This window comes from Scheffersomyces coipomensis (genome assembly GCF_036884675.1).
Source record: "Scheffersomyces coipomensis strain NRRL Y-17651 chromosome Unknown DFJ63scaffold_1, whole genome shotgun sequence".
Taxonomy (NCBI): domain Eukaryota; kingdom Fungi; phylum Ascomycota; class Pichiomycetes; order Serinales; family Debaryomycetaceae; genus Scheffersomyces; species Scheffersomyces coipomensis.
In genome coordinates this window covers 2,098,088-2,115,540 of record NW_027042892.1, presented here as the reverse complement: position 1 = coordinate 2,115,540, position 17,453 = coordinate 2,098,088, and the positions used below count along the sequence as shown (strand labels likewise).

Genomic DNA, 17,453 nt, shown 5'->3' with positions numbered 1-17,453 from the left:
TGTTGCTTAGCAGCTTTACCTAAATAGGAAATTTAATTTTAATTTTCCTACAAATACAACCTTTCATTCATTAATAAAGTTCCCGTTCCCCCTGAAATAGCATTTAAATAAAAAAAATAGAAGTAAGAGGATGTATGAAAAAGTATTTCCCCCAAAATCTTAGCATAGTAGCTAACCATAAATTTCATAATACATTTTTTAATAAAACATTTCGCAAATGTAAGAGAGCATGTAGATACTTGTAGTTACTTACCCATAAGCACCAAAACGAACGCGTAATCCCCCTTATATATGAGTTCACTTTATTCTTTCCGCTAGAGATTTTCTTAGTGGGGCGTTATTCACTTGGTAACGATGTCGACGGCGGTGGAATAGCGCGCTTTTAGGTACTTTGTCGCAGCCAGGAGTCAGGTACAGGGATGAAAAATAAATAGGCAAAGGTTTGTTTGTTTAGTTCACGTCTATTTTGTGTTAATAAAAAGAGTCTGGAATATGGTTTCATATATGTTTTAAACTATGTTATTTCATTAGCAAATAAGTATATATATAGAGCTATGATCCATTGAAAAGTTAACTTGTTGGAAGTGAAAAATCATCATCAAGCATTGATCTTTACACTCCTTTTAAAATATACCTCACACTCCTTTTACTAACTTTATACATTCCTTTAATAAAATGAAGTTTTCAACTATTACAATCATTGGTGGTTTAATAACTGCTGTTGCAAGTATGCCTGTACCTGAAATAGTATATGTTACAGAATATCACACTGTAACCATAACAGATGGAGAAGAGAACTTGGCTATACCAACTACTTTAGCCACTGCCGCTACTAGTTCTATTGAACAAGATTTGAATATAGGTGGTGTTGTGTCTGACGTTGTTTCACTCTTTGACTTTAATCCTGATGAAACTACAACTCCAACTACTTTTGCTGCTCCAAGTACCACTGAATTAGCTACTACAACCACCACCTCAGCTCCATCCCCAGTTGAACAAGCTCCAACTATTACAACTACCAGTACTCCTAGTAGTACATCATCTACATCACCTGTTCCTAGTGGAAGTGCATTCTCAGGACAAGGTACTTATTACTCTACTGGTTTAGGAGCATGTGGATGGACCAATCAAGATACCGATTATATTTGTGCTATTTCTCATGATTTATATGATGCTAATAATGTTAATGCCAATCCTAATGATAATTCGTTATGTGGAAAAAAGATTCGTGCTACTTATCAATCCAATTCGGTTGAAGTTACGGTTGTGGATAGATGTACAGGATGTCAATATTATGATTTAGATTTTTCACCTAGTGCTTTTTCACAATTGGCTGATCAATCATTAGGTAGAATTGATATTGAATGGGAATGGGTTTGATTTATAAAAAGTTATGAGAAAACTAGAACAAAAAAGCAAACATATTAGATTGATTTCAATGTACATACGAATAATATGGTTATAATTTATTTGAAAGTAGTTTACATAGTGACCACCCCTACACCCGAGGAATGAGAAAATTTCAAGCTCTATATTCTAGATAAGAGAATAAGTAATATTCGTAATGAAATCTCTAAACTCAAAAAAAAAGACAATGAAAAGTTTATATCTGAATTGCAAAAAGCAATCTAACTTTTTAGTTTGTCGCAAAACTAAGTCACGTGTGTGGATTTTAAAAAGCAATTACAAACAGAGACAAGAAATCTCCTAAAATAGACATTTAATAAAAAAAACAGGGGGTGTAATGTCTGAGTTGATTGATTTGATTGATTTAATTAATTACATACAGGGTGCGACATTTATATCCTACTAACTAACTATTAATCTCATGCACGACACGGACTTTATAGGAGGAACCGATAAAATATCTAAAAATGGAACTAATTTGTTGGTAAAACCAGTTAGCAATTAAGCATTTAACAGATCTATATTATCCTATGCTATAATGGAATATAATTAAGAAAGGGTGCACCACCCACGGTAAGTAAGTTGAATACACTCTTATCCATTTATTTATTTATTTATGCATTCTAGAATGATGTCTTTTATTTGTAATTAGTTTCTGCTTTATCGGTATTGGGTTAATTCGTTACAGAGAAGAAAAAAAAAATAGGCTGTTAAAAAAATGTCTTCTTCTCAGTAAAAAATTTTGTTGGTAAAAAGGATTTAGTGAGAAATAGCTTGTAATAAATAACCAACACAACACAACTCAATAGGATCAGGAGACTTCTATCAATCGATTGATTATTAACAAAGAATGTTAGCTAATATTCTAACCTTACCTTATATCGATTGATCTGCTTATTTCTTAATGTTATGTAATTGACTGGACTAGTCTAGACAGTAAATATTGTTTGTTATTCAATGTGAATGTGTGTGAATTATTATCCCTTTTGGCCGCTCCTGTATATGAGCGGGTCCCCAACTAAAAAAAATTTTCTGTTGTTTGTTGGGTCCTCTTTGTTTTGTTTTTTTATTTTTTTTTTCACTATCGCTAAAACTCCTTAAATAAATTTAGGGGCAATTTAATTAGTTAAGATTGTTACGGTTAAATTAGTTAGTTAACTCGTTAGTTTGTTAGTAGTATACAGTAAAACTTAGACCATGGGATATTAAATTTAACTTAACACAAGGCAAAAATATAATTTCTTTTTTTTATTTTATTTAAAGATATATTTACTCCTACATATCCTCAATTTCAATTTGATTTTAACTGTTATTCTTCTTCTTCTTGTTCTTGTTTTTCTTCTTCTTTATCCTTATTCATTACAATTAACCGTTAATTGGATCATTTTAACTTGTTTTGTCAACCAAAACTACAATTTCAACAATTATATCATAGAGAGATACAGAGAGAATTTCTTTTTAATTTGTTTTCTTCCCTCCTTATACCATCACTTTTGCAATCCAAAACATTTTTTACACCAAAATTTTAATACATTCATCAATAATCCAACTCACATACACACATACATAACATGTCTGCTTCTCACGAACAAGTCGAGACTGTCGATATCACTTCCCTTAATGCTGTCGCTGCCGGTACCAACAGAAAACAACCAAGAATTGTTGCTGCTGGGTTAGGTGGTAGATTAATGGGTACCGCCGATTTAGTTAAAGTTACTGCTGAACAAATTACCGAAGATTCTTTACAATCTTTAGCTGAAAAAGATGAACAAGAAAGATTAAAATATACCAAAGTTAAACATATTAGTGAACAAGAATGGACTTTATCTAATTTTTATAAACATATTAATTGGTTAAATGCTATTTTAGTAGTTGCTATTCCTGCTTATGGGATTTATAATGCTGTTAATTATCCACCTCAACTTAAAACTATCACTTTAGCTTTTATTCTTTATCTTTTCAGTGGTATTTCAATCACAGCTGGTTATCATCGTTTATTTGCTCATAAATCTTATGATGCTCATGTTTCATGTAGATTATTTTTTGCTTTCTTTGGAGCTGGTGCTGTTGAAGGTAGTATTAAATGGTGGTCTCATAGTCATAGAATTCATCATAGATATACTGATACTCCAAGAGATCCTTATGATGCCAGACAAGGGTTTTGGTTTTCTCATATGGGTTGGATGTTAACTAAACCAAATCCAAAGAATAGAGCTAGAGCTGATATTAATGATTTAGCCAATGATTGGGTTGTTACTTTCCAACATCGTCATTATTTACTCCTTATGGTTTTATCAGCTTTTGTTTTCCCAACCGTTGTTGCTGGTTTATTCTGGGGTGATTATTGGGGTGGATTCATCTATGGAGGTATCTTAAAAACTTTTATTATTCAACAAGCTACTTTCTGTGTTAATTCATTAGCTCATTGGATTGGTGTTCAACCATTTGATGATAGAAGAACTCCAAGAGATCATGTCTTGACTGCCATTGTTACCTTTGGTGAAGGTTATCATAATTTCCATCATGAATTTCCATCTGATTATAGAAATGCTCTTAAATGGTACCAATACGATCCAACCAAAGTTGTTATTTATACTTTATACAGATTAGGTTTAGCTTGGAATTTAAAGACTTTCAGTCAAAATGCCATTGAACAAGGTTTATTACAACAACAACAAAAGAAATTAGATAGATTAAGACAAGAATTAAATTGGGGTACTCCAGTTGATCAATTACCAGTTTGGACTAGAGAAGAATTTAATGAAAAGGCTAAATCAGAAGGTTTAATTTTAATTTCTGGTATTGTTCATAATGTCAAGAGCTTTATTAAGGAACATCCTGGTGGTCAACCATTAGTTAGAGCTTCTTTAGGTAAAGATGCTACTAAAGCTTTTAATGGTGCTGTTTATGCTCATTCTAATGCTGCTCATAATTTATTAGCTACTATGAGAGTTGCTGTTCTTAGTGAAGGTGAAATCAATGGTAATACCTTTGAACTTCAAAATCAAATGCTTGCAAAGGAAAAGCAAGCTTGAATGGGTATTAATGAATGAAAAGAAAATAAAAAATATATAAAGATTATTATTAAAAAATAGGACTCAATCAATAGAGCCAACCATACCAAAACAGAACAGGCCTGATAAGATTAGATTAGAATCAAATCCTAAGAATAAGAACATAGTAGAGGATGATGAAAGAAAAAAACCTTAAATATGGGTAGACGAAGAAGAAGTGAAGTTATAACTTTTTTATAAAATATGACGAGTCAATGTTTTTTTTTTGTCACTTTTATTATTCATTTTATGACATACATATGACTCTCTCTCTATATTTGTTTATTTTAGTTAGATATTTATTAAATATATTTTGTTAAATAGTGTTTATTATTGTTATAGTTGGTTTTATTGTTTATTAATGTATATACAGTCAATTATAGTTTTAGTATTAGTAGTTGGTTGGCTGTAATTGGTTGATAGTTAATCCGATTACTATCGATAAATGACATATAGAGGAATATATCGGACCTGGACCTAAGTTTTTACGTGGTCATAAGATATGAATCAGCCTTTCTCCTAATGTAAATTCCAGCCCATAACAATTCATAAAAAACATTCTATAATTACATATATGTAAAAGTGGTGTGGATCACAACTCTTTATTCATTTTATATATGGAACCTTGTAAAGCTAAAAAAAAATCAGGCAACATGCAAAAAAAAAGCTCTCATATCGTACCACTAACAATTAAAAAGAGGTGCGGAGTTTTCAGGCTATTCTTGTTTTGCAACCATATTATTATGGGTAAACCCTAATTTACACGAATCATCTATGACTTATTATTATTTTGATGATATTTTATTGACTTGCTGTAAATTATGGTATGGTTAAGAAAAAGGATCTTCACGGATTAAACTTTGCTTTCAAATAAGTAAACTAGAGAGGAACCCTACATTCTTTTTATATAGTTATATAAATAGTTGGGAAGTTTCGTCGTTTAGGAATTTTAGATTAATTTATTTCGTTTCGATTCGATTCGTTTTCACCTATTTATCAGTTTATTTGGTTTCCATCAGTTGTCAAATATACAAATATATTCACTTATTCATACTTATAATGTCTGCCTTCAAAGCCGCTTCTACTCCACTTTATAAACTCTATCTCAGAAGAGTTCCAGACATTGCTGTCTGGGCCGGAGGTATGACTTTCTTCTTAGGATGGCCTCATGTTTGGTCTGCCGCTTGTAATAAAATCGACGACGTTCCAGATATCAATACCAGTTATCTTTCTCTTTAAAGAAATAAATCCAAAAGTTTAGTTATATGAACAACATCAAGGATTCTGTTGTAAACAGGAGGGAAAAGTTAGGGACTGCAGCCCTTTAGTCTTTTTTACTCCATATTTTAGCTATTTCCACTTGCTAATTTCATTACCTATTAAACCAACTATTATTTTGCTATGATTACGACCTACAACTGCTTGCTATCAGTCTAACTAGCTACCCAAACAAATTGTCATGCTTTACTATGTTATTAGTTATTTATTATTATTATTAATATCTTATAAAAAAATATACAATCATCATTTATACCTATTTCTAATTATATGTAACCTGTAGAAGAAAGTAGATTAAGATGGAGAATGACACTTAAGGTTAATCTAATGGGTAAATCATATTTTAATTAAGCATACCATCCTGCATACAATCATCACCAAAGAAAATTAATTTAAACATCATACAAAAACAAAAATTAAAGGAGAAAGGAGGGAGGGAGAGCATATCATAGATCAATTTTAAGTTATTAAAGGGTGATTCAATCACAGGTACATTTGTGATACAATCAATCAAAAGATCTAACAACATAAGAAGCAGCCCCTCCTTTCACATCCCAGTCACTTTATTTTATTTTATTTTATTTGCATTGATAGTTTGAATTGTATTATCTCAAGTTTTGTGAGTCAGTCAGTCAATTATCTATCTGTCATATTCATTTGTATTAATCCTATTGTTATTATTAATTTTAGTCATGTCTAAACCATTTCAATCCATAAGTGATGTCATAAACACATCTCCATCCAAACATAAAGCTCAATCATTCCGAGAGATTTATGGAGAACCGGAGAATTTTCTTGAAGTTGAAGTACGAAATCCTCAAACTCATGGATATGGAGGTGATTTATATACTGATTATGAAATCATTTGTCGTACCAATATACCAGCATTCACGAAGAAGAATAGTAGTGTTCGAAGAAGATATAGTGATTTCGTTACGTTTCGAAAAATACTAGAACAAGAAACTACAAGAGTTGTTATACCTCCATTACCGGGGAAAATTCTTTTAAATTCAAATAAATTTAATGATATCAATATTGAACAAAGAAGACAAGGATTAGAAAAATTCTTAACTACCGTTAGTGGTCATCCATTATTACAAACTGGATCTAAGACATTGATTGCCTTTATTCAAAATGAAAAATGGGAAGCAAGAACAGCTTATTATTAACAAGTAACCATGACTCAATTAGATAAATAGTTTCATCATCATATTTGAATTAATTGAGTTGTGAAGATCATGAAAAGGAACATACTATATACAAATAAGTGTGTTGAAAATATACAATTTTAATTTTAATGTTGATGTAACTTGAAAATGATCGTAGATCTTAAGTATACCCTTTCTCTTTGATTCTCTGACTTACCCCAGACTTCAAAATCTAATCTATGGTTATCGAATAATTGTTGACCTTTAGTTTACAATTTGACTCCTTTGTGCCGAATTATAGATAGTAACTGTTGTATATTATAAGGTATATATACTGATTGACTTATCGTGTGTTAGAAAAGGAGTTTAGTTCGAAGTTTGACAGATATCAGCTAAAGAATCCATATAAATTCAATTCAGGTAATTAGTTCATAGCTTGTATGAAATTTCTGGTGGATACATATATACCACAAAATTAAAATTTAATTTGCCCTATTTTGGGATCGGTATTAAGCACATTCTTAAACTCCATATAGAATTTAGAATTTTTGAATTTATACTTATATCCATTTCTAGCAAACATTCAAAATTAATTCATCCAATCTGATTTAAGCATCGATGTTGGCTTAATTCAGGTTAGATTTATTTATTTATTGTTGGAAGGAATTTAACATCCAATGTTAAATTCGAGTCCATACATATTATTTTTTTGTTGGCTCAAAAATAGCGAAACGCCAATTTGAGTTGATCCCTACTATGGATGATGATCAAAGGTTTATTTTTTTTAAGCAATTGGCATAGTTCCACTGGGTTTTGCTTATTACCTGGGAGAGGGATAGGAGGTTAGTAGTTTAAGTTTTGTTTTGTCGGTTCTTACCGGTGTCCGATCGTACCATTCTAATTTAGGAAATTATTCATTTTAATAAAAGTTAAACTCCTTTTTTGCATATAAGGATAATTTAATGTATAGAATCCCATATAAGCGTTTAATTTGAAGTCCGATGTATTTGCTTACAAGGTCCTGATCAATGGTGAGTTTACTAGAATTTTTAAAAAAATTCAACCCAAACAGTTTTTGCAGTTGATTATAACGTTTACATCTCTATCGTTTAAACGTAAGATTTACAATTGGGTTTGGAGTACCTCTCCAAACCCTGTCAATTGAAATATAAAAAGTGTGTCAGTTATCCTTGTTATCCCCCAATTCGATCCATTCATTAACCGGGATAAACCATATAATTATAACTTTTACCATACACTACTACACTTTATCTCTCCACCTTTTTTTCCCAGTTTGGAATGAATGAATAAATGAATTGAGGGAGAGACTTAGTTTGATTGGCTTGGATGTAAACCAGTATCAAAAGTATCATTTCATCCCGATACCGAAACTTAATTGTTCATATATAACCCTTTTTCTGAATTTGTTGGTTATTAACAGATAGTTATTAATAATTACTAGTAAAATCCTATTACCACAAAACTTATCTAATGCCATAATTAAACCATAACTGACCCTACCCTTTACTGTATGTTTCCAATCCCCGTTAAATATATTAATTGGTGATTAGACACATATAACTTATACTTATTCTCCTGTATATACCTAAAATCGGTAAAGGTGTTTATTTTAAAATTTGCGTTTTAAAAAAAATTTATTGGCGTCAAAATTTTGGTTGGTTTAGTGGGGAAAAATCTGGGGTTAAATATGGTAATATTGGAATCGATTTAACTAAGTAAATACCCCCCTCTCACTATAGTCTCTCATGATTTGCAATAAATTCATTCATAATTCACAATTCATCATCATCCCTTTTATCCCCCATTCTTCTATTCTCCTATTCTCCTATTCTCCTTACTTCATAGGATTATACGGTAAATTTCTCTCTCTCTTTATTATCTTTGTGTTGAAATTAAAAAAGCTTAATGGGTAACAATTTTGTTGACCTACGTCTAACTGCATTATTCGGAGTTTTAATCGTAGTCAATTGAATGGTAATAGGTGAATTTTTATTTATCATTATTATTTTATTAGATCGCCAACCTAAACATGTGTTGGATTAAATTTTTGAAAAATGGGTATAAATATGGGGTAAAATAATCTTAAAATCTATATTTGAATTATTTAATCTTTTCTTTTATTCTTCTTCTTTTTTAATTAATCAGACAATAAATCAATTTTGCCTATTACCTTTTATTAACTTTCAATTAAACTCAATTAATCTACAATGACTATTCCATCCACTCAAAAAGCTGTTATCTTTGAAACTAACGGTGGTCCATTATTATACAAGGATATCCCAGTTCCAAAACCAAAACCAAATGAAATTTTAATCAATGTTAAATACTCTGGTGTTTGTCACACTGATTTACATGCTTGGAAAGGTGATTGGCCATTAGCCACCAAATTACCATTAGTTGGTGGTCATGAAGGTGCTGGTGTTGTCGTTGCTCTTGGTGAAAATGTTGTCGGTTGGGAAATTGGAGATTATGCCGGTGTTAAATGGTTAAATGGTTCATGTTTACAATGTGAATATTGTGTTACTGCCCATGAATCCAACTGTCCATCGGCTGATTTATCTGGTTACACCCATGATGGTTCTTTCCAAGAATATGCTACTGCTGATGCCATTCAAGCTGCTAGAATTCCAAAAGGTACTGATTTAGCTTCTATTTCTCCAATCTTATGTGCTGGTATTACTGTTTACAAGGCTTTAAAAACTGCCGATGTTAAACCAGGTCAATGGGTTGCTATTTCCGGTGCTGCTGGTGGTTTAGGTTCTCTTGCTGTTCAATATGCTAAAGCCATGGGTTTTAGAGTTGTTGGTATTGATGGTGGGGTTGATAAAGGTGAATTTGCTAAATCCTTGGGTGCTGAAGCATTTGTTGATTTCACTACTTCAAAATCCGTTGTTAAAGATGTTCAAGCCGTCACTGGTGGTGGTGCTCATGGTGTTATTAATGTTTCTGTTTCTGGTGGTGCCATGCAACAATCTTTAGAATATGTTAGACCAACCGGTACTGTTGTTTTAGTTGGTTTACCTGCTGGTGCTAAAGTTTCTGCTTCTGTTTTCGATTCAGTGGTTAGAACTGTTAACATTAGAGGTTCATATGTTGGTAACAGAGCTGATACTGCTGAAGCCATTGATTTCTTCACTAGAGGTTTAGTTAAATGTCCAATTAAGATTGTTGGTTTATCTGAATTAGCCAATGTCTATAAATTAATGGAAGAAGGTAAGATTTTAGGTAGATATGTTGTTGATACTTCCAAATAAGCAATTTGATTTGATCTGATCTAGTTTGATCTGATCTAGTTTGATCTGATCTAGTTTGATCTTTTTTGTTGTTTTTTTATTGATTATTAAAATTTGTGGTTTTGCAAATTTAAAATCCTTTTATTAACGATATGTTTATGAATTGTTTCCCTTGTTAAAAAAAAATTTAAATATTATATTTATATTTATTTAAAGAAAATAAAATATTAAAGATGCTTTGGTCATCGATATTTAAAAGTACTTTGAATCCTTGTAGTTTGTAGTTTGTAGTTTGTATATATTACTGTTTTTTTGCATCCATGGTTTTGATACTATAAAAAATAAAATATTTCCCTCCCATCACAAAAACTAAATAATTATATATACGATCTACAACAATAATAAACGAATAAAATTTAAATTCTTATATTTGATAATAATAATAATAATTAAAAAAGGAGGCAACTAAAACATTCTTTTTACTTTAAGAGTATATTGGTTTAAAAAGGAGTTGATATTGGTGAGTAAACAGTCTTACCTTTGTAAAATTCAATAGTCTTAACAGCTCTTTCTGAAACACCTTCTGGAGTGAATTCAAAGTATTTATAAATAGCTGGACCTTTACCAGATGCACCGAATCTGTTTAAACCAAATTGAGCATGGGAGTATTTAGACCAACCGAAAGTAGACATAACTTCAACAGATAAGATTGGAGCACCATCTGGTAAAACGGATAATCTATAATCTAATGGTTGTTTATCAAAAGTTAAGAAATCTGGAATTGAAACAACACCAGCTTTGAAACCTTCAGTTTCTAATCTCTTAGAAGCATCAACAGCAAGAGAAACTTCAGAACCAGAAGCAACAATGATAATATCTGGTTTATCATGTTTAATTAAAGTATAACCACCTAAAGAAGCAACTTCAATAGAAGAACCTTCTAATTGAGGTAAGTTTTGTCTAGTTAAAGCAATAATATGAGGAGTTGAAGTAGATTGAATGGCACTATAGTAAGCAGCTGAAGTTTCATTACCATCAGCTGGTCTCCAAACAGAAATATTTGGAGTAGCTCTGAAATGAGCTAAAGTTTCAATAGGTTGATGGGTTGGACCATCTTCACCTAAACCAATAGAATCATGGGTAGCAACCCAAGTGACTGGATGATGGGATAAAGCAGCTAATCTAACGGCACCAGCAGCATAAGAAACGAAATTTAAGAAAGTACCACCGTAATTCTTATAATTGGCACCAAAAGCAGCAATACCATTCATAATAGAACCCATACCATGTTCTCTAACCCCATATCTGATATATCTACCACTGTAATCACCTAAACCAGTAGATGGAGGTTGGAAATCGGTTGAACCAACAGTTTTAGTTAAATTAGATGGAGTTAAATCAGCAGAACCACCAATAATTTCTGGAACAACAGGTAAGATTTTAGTTAAAACAATTTCAGATAATTTTCTGGTAGCAACTGGACTATCAGATGGAGTATATCTTGGTAAATGATCAGCCCAATTCTTTGGTAATTTACCATCTAAACGTCTTTGAACTTCTTCACCTAATTCTGGGTATTTTTGTTTATAAGCAGCAAAACCTTTTTCCCATTCAGCTTTAACCTTTAATTTTTCAGCAACATTAGCTTTATAAAATTCAGTAACTTCAGTTGGGATAGCGAATTTTTCTTCTGGGTTGAAACCAAATTTGGTTTTTAATTGAACAATATCATCTTTCTTTAAAGCAGCACCATGGACACTGTGAGTACCTTGAGCTAAAGAACCGAAACCAATAGTAGTAGTTAATCTAATTAAAGTTGGTTTATCAGTAACTTTTTTAGCTTCAACAATGGCATTTTCAATGGCAGCAAGATCAGTGTTACCATCAGCAACTTCAATAATGTGCCATCCATAAGCTCTATATCTGGCAACAACATCTTCAGTGAAGGCAACTTCAGTTGAACCATCAATAGAGATTTTGTTATCATCCCAAAAGGCAATTAAGTTACCTAATTGTAAATGACCAGCTAAAGAAGAAGCTTCAGACGAAACACCTTCCATTAAACAACCATCACCTAAGAAAGAGTAAATAAAGGAGTCAGCAACTTTAAATTCTGGTTTATCATAAGTAGCAGAGAATTGTTTTTGAGCAATAGCAAGACCAACAGCATTAGAAATACCTTGACCCAATGGACCAGTAGTAACTTCAACCCCTGGAACATCTAAAACTTCAGGATGACCTGGAGTTTTTGAACCTAATTGTCTAAATTGTTTTAAATCTTCAACGGTTAAATCAAAACCGAAAAGAACCAATAAAGAATATAATAAAGCACAAGCATGACCATTTGATAAGACAAATCTATCTCTAGCAATCCATTTAGTATCTTTTGGATCAAAGTTCATGTTTTTCCAAACAACATGAGCAGCTGGAGCTAAACCCAATGGAGCACCTGGATGACCAGAATTGGCAGCATCGACGGAATCAACAGCTAATAAACGGATGGTATTAATGGCTTTTTGTTCGACTGGGGACATAATTGCGGGTGGAGGGAGGGTGGAGGGTAGGTTAATATGTATTATTATTCTTTTAATTGACTAAAATTCTAAGATCAATTGATGGTGTAATGGGATCAATTGAGTAGGGTTTTAATGAAATAAACTAGAATGATAACTGATTATAGTGAAAGAAAGAAGTAAAAACTAAAAAGAAAGAAAGAAAAAGGGAAAACTTTCAAAATCGAACTGAAAAAAAAAATAGCAAAAATCAACAAATTTATTTAAAAAAAAGAAAAAGAAAAACAGCACCCGAACTAATTAACAGAATTAACAGAATAATAATAATAATAATAATATCATAAAAAGCGTTAACCTTAAGACAAAGGGTTAATTGTATATGTAATGAATTTATGTGGTCAATTGGAGCTGAAATGTACAAGCGTGGGGGGAGGGGGGGGGGATTCACTTTCTGTTTAGTAATGAACCAAAAAAAAACGTTAGCACCCACCACCACTAAAGTTATTAAGTACATCCTCATTAATTTTAATTTATCTTACATGAATTCCTCCCTGGAGAAACACGGTTCTATAAACGGCATGGGAAAAAGATATGTTTCGAGAGAGTTACGAGGGTAGAGACGAACTGGTTAAGTATGGGGTTCACGCGCTCGTGGGCGATTAATCAATTATTTGTAATTGATATAATTGATCTAGGCAGAAAGAAATGATCAATTTCAATCCTTTCACGATGAATTTAAACATTGATGTAGTTAATTTGATTTATTCCTGTTATTCCGAAGTAGATTAAATTTAGATAATTATTATAATAATAACGATGATGATGATTGAAGTAAAGTTTTTCTTAGCATTTTTCAATTACATTATCTTTTTTATATTATTAATAATATACTAATCTATTAGTAAATATGATCCTCCATAATTATCATGATACAACAGTAGTTATACTATGATCATAATTATCTATTACTTTATGATAAACCATAAGAGCTCAAGACTAATCATTAAATTGATGAGCTCATATTCAGGTTATATAGCATATGTCATTTTTAAACTATAAGATAACTAATTGCTGCTGATAAAATGAGAACACACTCTGTCAGACAAATTGTCTTGTCTTGTCTTGTCTTGTCTTGTCTTTTTATGTCTTGTCTTTTTATGTCAGTGTCTGAAGTTTGTACTCACCGCGTTTGATTCAACCGAATTCGGAGTCATTCAGCCCGCCCGCCTGTCTAGGATCCATTCTTTACTTCTAAACTTTCCGACCGAACCCTCGAAACTGATCTCCCTCTTTTTTTTTGGGTACCGTCCCCAACACAGACACACGTCCTAAAACTAATATTTGACTAAATTTATAAAATGGGACATTCTCGACCATAATGAATGATTAAGTTTATTATTTTTTGCATTCATTATCAACAATCAATGATATCAATCAATTGATACCTATCATTCTTAATCATATCTCTCTTCTTCTTCTCATCATGATGACCTCTTAAAGTCCTACACTGTCAAAATCAAATTTAGCTAATTTTTCGGGACAGGTCTTTTTTTTTTGTTATTTATTTTTGTGAACAGTACATGGTTTTAAAGAAGGTAATAGCGTTAATGTAATATATTTTGATAATTCTTTCCAGGATAAATTTATTCTTCTACCTTATTCAACAAGTATCATTTATTAAGAATTTCTTTTTCGATTGTAGGTTGTTCCCAGTTCCGAACTTTCATTTTAAGCTTTTATTATTATTATTTGTTCTTATTATTGCTATTATTATTATTTGACCTCGACGGATTAATTCTCCATTGTGTCAATGTAAGTTGTCACTTTTCTTTTTTTTAGATCAACTTACGGTTTTTAAATTTTTTTGCAATCATCTTTATCTACATTTCTACATGATTTGAATTAATGATAAATAATAATATATAAATTAAATGTACTTATAAAGTATATAGTCTGTTTCAATCCTCCGATGGATCTTCAAATGGACTTCGTTCTCCACTTTCATCAGATTGAGGTCTTACTTTCCTATTATCCATTTCAACATCAAGGACAAATGATCCATGAGGTGAAGTTGAAGTTTGAAGTGGTTGAAGTGAATGAGGAGGTTGGAATTGGGAACTAGCTAAACTATTGGTATTATGTTGGGAAGCGATATCTAATAAGATTTCTCGATCAGGTTGAACATTACTAGAACTATTATTACCAGAAGTAGAATTAGTGGCGGCAGTACCACTTGATCTTTTCTTTTTTCTAACACTGGTAGCTCTGGTAATTTCTCCAATATCAGAATCAACATCAGAATCTTCATCATCATCATCTTCTTCATTAATAATAAAATTAGTTAACGTTGAAGTATTAATATTACTGGTAGAATTATTCATAGTTGAATCACCTCCAAGTTTTTTATAATCTCCATCAGTATCACTTCGGAACGTACCTTCATTATCCAAACTTTCATCATCATCTTCATCATCGGTAACTTCTTCCTCCTCTTCTTCTTCAATTCTATCGACATTAACCAATCTTGGTTGAGCTTTAATAGCAGTCATGGTTCCACTATTATCACTGGAACTACCACTATTAACTTCATCACTACTACTATTATTACTATTTGGACCACTGGCACCAGACCCAGGAGCTAATGTTGTACTACTATCAAATTGACTTCTTCTAACATCACCTATAATCGATGCATTTTCAATGGTATTTAAATCGGAAAATAATGATTCACTATCATAAGAATAAATTGATCTAGTATTATTAACAGTAGGTCGAACAGTTACCCCTGGAATATAAGCAATAGGTAAGATATTAGATGCATTTGTAGTTGAAAAGGAAGTGGCGACAGAATTTCTATTACTGGAATTAGAATCCAAATAAACACTATGTTCCAATGATGATTGTTGATTTTGATTTTGTTGTTGTTGTTGTTGTTGTTCATTGGCACGAAGGACAATTTCTCGTTGTCTTGCTCTTCTTTGAGCCGCTTGTAAGGCTTGATTCATTTGTTTGGTATTACCTCCTTTATTATTAGCATTATTGGCTTTATTTCTATATTGAGGTTTTGTAAATGATTCATAAGATGATAATCTTCTTCTTGCTTTTGATTTGGCAGCTGATGGATTAGCTATTATACCTCCACTATTAGTTCTTCTTGTCACTGGTTTTTCTAAATTTTGATTGGTAGAATTAGTATTATTACCTCCATTTATAAATGAATCACTAGCACTTGAATTATTAGCACTACTACTAGTATTACCAACATTATTAGGATCAATACCTTTATAATCACTATGATCATCATCATCAAGATCACCATCATGAATATCATTCATCATCATGGCTTGATCATCATCATCAATAGGATTACCATCTTCATCATAAGACATATCATCATCAGACATTAAAGCAGGATGTTTTTTTCTATATACATAATTATAATAATAATAACCGGCCAAAAGACCACAAATGACAATGAATCCAATGACCCCACCTACAATTCCTCCAATGGGGACTGATTTAGAAGTACCATTATCAGCGGGAGCACAATAAAATTCAGGACATTGATGACATGTAAGAGTACGTTGTTGACAAACGGTATTACCGGTACAAGAAGGACAAGTACCAACAGTGGTGGGACATACTAAACAACCTTTTGAATCAGTGGGATAATCTTGGGATGAGGTTTCAGTTGCAGTTTCATCAGCACGACGATGTAAGACTTTAGTAGGTGGAGGAATGAATGCAGTTGGGAATGAATTTAATATTAAATCTTCTAGTATAAGGGTTGAAGGATCTATGACTTGGGATGTGGCTGGTATGGATGAGAAAGATGAGTAGTAATCTTGATTAAGATACGGTTGTCGATTTCGATTGGGATAATCAGGTATTTTCATGATTTAGGTATTATTATGATTTGATGCGAAGGTTGGTTGTTACTATTGGGATAGTATGATATATGTACAAAAGTAGATTGATTGAATGAATGAATATATGGATCAACTTTGGAATAAATGAATGAAATGATTGATAGCAAGTATTAAATCAAATCAAATCAAATTAAATTAAATTAAAAAATTTATGTTATATGTAAGGTTATATGTAAGGGCGTGTTTATTTATTATGTACCTTGAATCAGATCAGACTATGAGGTTTGAACCATAGTTTTGATTTGGAATGATAAAAGGAATGGAATAGATGGATGGATGGATGGATGGAGGAGATGATGAACCTTTTTGAAATGATTTGTATATTATTTGATATAAATCTTTTCAGATCAAATTGTTCAGAAGGGACAGACAGACAGACAGACAGACTATTCTAAGGCAAGCAGACCGTCAGACAAGGCCCAAAAAAATGTGTTTCTTTTTTGAAAAAAAAAAAAATTAATTTTTTTTAATTTTAATTTTTTAATTCTTATTTTTAAAGACAAGACAAAAAGAAAAGAAAAGAAAAAAAAAAGACGTGAATAATACGATTCCTTTTTCTTAACCGTAACTGAACTGAATTGAAATGAAATGAACTAATATATGAAATGAAATCGATTATAGTAGATCGAGGCGAATAAGACAGTTCTTATAAAGTTAAGGTTGACGATAGAAATGGTCTATTATCGGAGAATGTTTAAAAGGTTAATTCGTTAGTCCAATCTCGTACGAGATCTAGATCGAGTGAGTAACAGTAATTGAGATACAAAGGTGATAGATAAAATGATAGTTTGATTGATTGATTGATTGATTGATTGATTGATTGATTGATATCTGAATGTTATTTGGTGATTTGAAACAGACTATCAGTAGC

General features: G+C 31.7%; 7 protein-coding genes across 7 annotated transcripts; 5 read left to right on the top strand and 2 right to left on the bottom strand. All coding sequences in view use genetic code 12, as the record gives it.

The window, feature by feature from the left end:
- Positions 1 to 675: 675 nt before the first annotated feature.
- DAG7 (Dag7p) lies at positions 676 to 1,380 on the top strand (the record flags this gene model as incomplete). The annotated part of the gene is made up of 1 exon (XM_064907822.1): positions 676 to 1,380. The coding sequence occupies one exon, from the start codon at positions 676 to 678 to the stop codon at positions 1,378 to 1,380; it is 705 nt and encodes a 234-aa protein (XP_064765101.1).
- A 1,598-nt stretch (positions 1,381 to 2,978) lies between these two features.
- On the top strand, positions 2,979 to 4,442 carry OLE1 (stearoyl-CoA 9-desaturase; the record flags this gene model as incomplete). Its single annotated transcript, XM_064907371.1, has 1 exon — positions 2,979 to 4,442. One exon carries the CDS (start codon positions 2,979 to 2,981, stop codon positions 4,440 to 4,442), a length of 1,464 nt encoding a protein of 487 aa, XP_064765100.1.
- A 947-nt stretch (positions 4,443 to 5,389) lies between these two features.
- On the top strand, positions 5,390 to 5,993 carry DFJ63DRAFT_317016 (uncharacterized protein). The gene has a single exon (XM_064906756.1). It carries the CDS (start codon positions 5,520 to 5,522, stop codon positions 5,697 to 5,699), a length of 180 nt encoding a protein of 59 aa, XP_064765099.1. The 5' UTR covers positions 5,390 to 5,519; the 3' UTR covers positions 5,700 to 5,993.
- A 437-nt stretch (positions 5,994 to 6,430) lies between these two features.
- On the top strand, positions 6,431 to 6,907 carry DFJ63DRAFT_321844 (uncharacterized protein; the record flags this gene model as incomplete). The annotated part of the gene is made up of 1 exon (XM_064907370.1): positions 6,431 to 6,907. One exon carries the CDS (start codon positions 6,431 to 6,433, stop codon positions 6,905 to 6,907), a length of 477 nt encoding a protein of 158 aa, XP_064765098.1.
- A 2,093-nt stretch (positions 6,908 to 9,000) lies between these two features.
- Positions 9,001 to 10,223, top strand: ADH2 (alcohol dehydrogenase). Its single transcript, XM_064906755.1, has one exon. It carries the CDS (start codon positions 9,115 to 9,117, stop codon positions 10,159 to 10,161), a length of 1,047 nt encoding a protein of 348 aa, XP_064765097.1. The 5' UTR covers positions 9,001 to 9,114; the 3' UTR covers positions 10,162 to 10,223.
- A 90-nt stretch (positions 10,224 to 10,313) lies between these two features.
- TKL1 (transketolase) lies at positions 10,314 to 13,048 on the bottom strand. Its single transcript, XM_064906754.1, has one exon. It carries the CDS (start codon positions 12,672 to 12,674, stop codon positions 10,641 to 10,643), a length of 2,034 nt encoding a protein of 677 aa, XP_064765096.1. The 5' UTR covers positions 12,675 to 13,048; the 3' UTR covers positions 10,314 to 10,640.
- A 1,563-nt stretch (positions 13,049 to 14,611) lies between these two features.
- OPY2 (Opy2p) lies at positions 14,612 to 16,549 on the bottom strand (the record flags this gene model as incomplete). The annotated part of the gene is made up of 1 exon (XM_064905665.1): positions 14,612 to 16,549. One exon carries the CDS (start codon positions 16,547 to 16,549, stop codon positions 14,612 to 14,614), a length of 1,938 nt encoding a protein of 645 aa, XP_064765095.1.
- Positions 16,550 to 17,453: the final 904 nt, after the last annotated feature.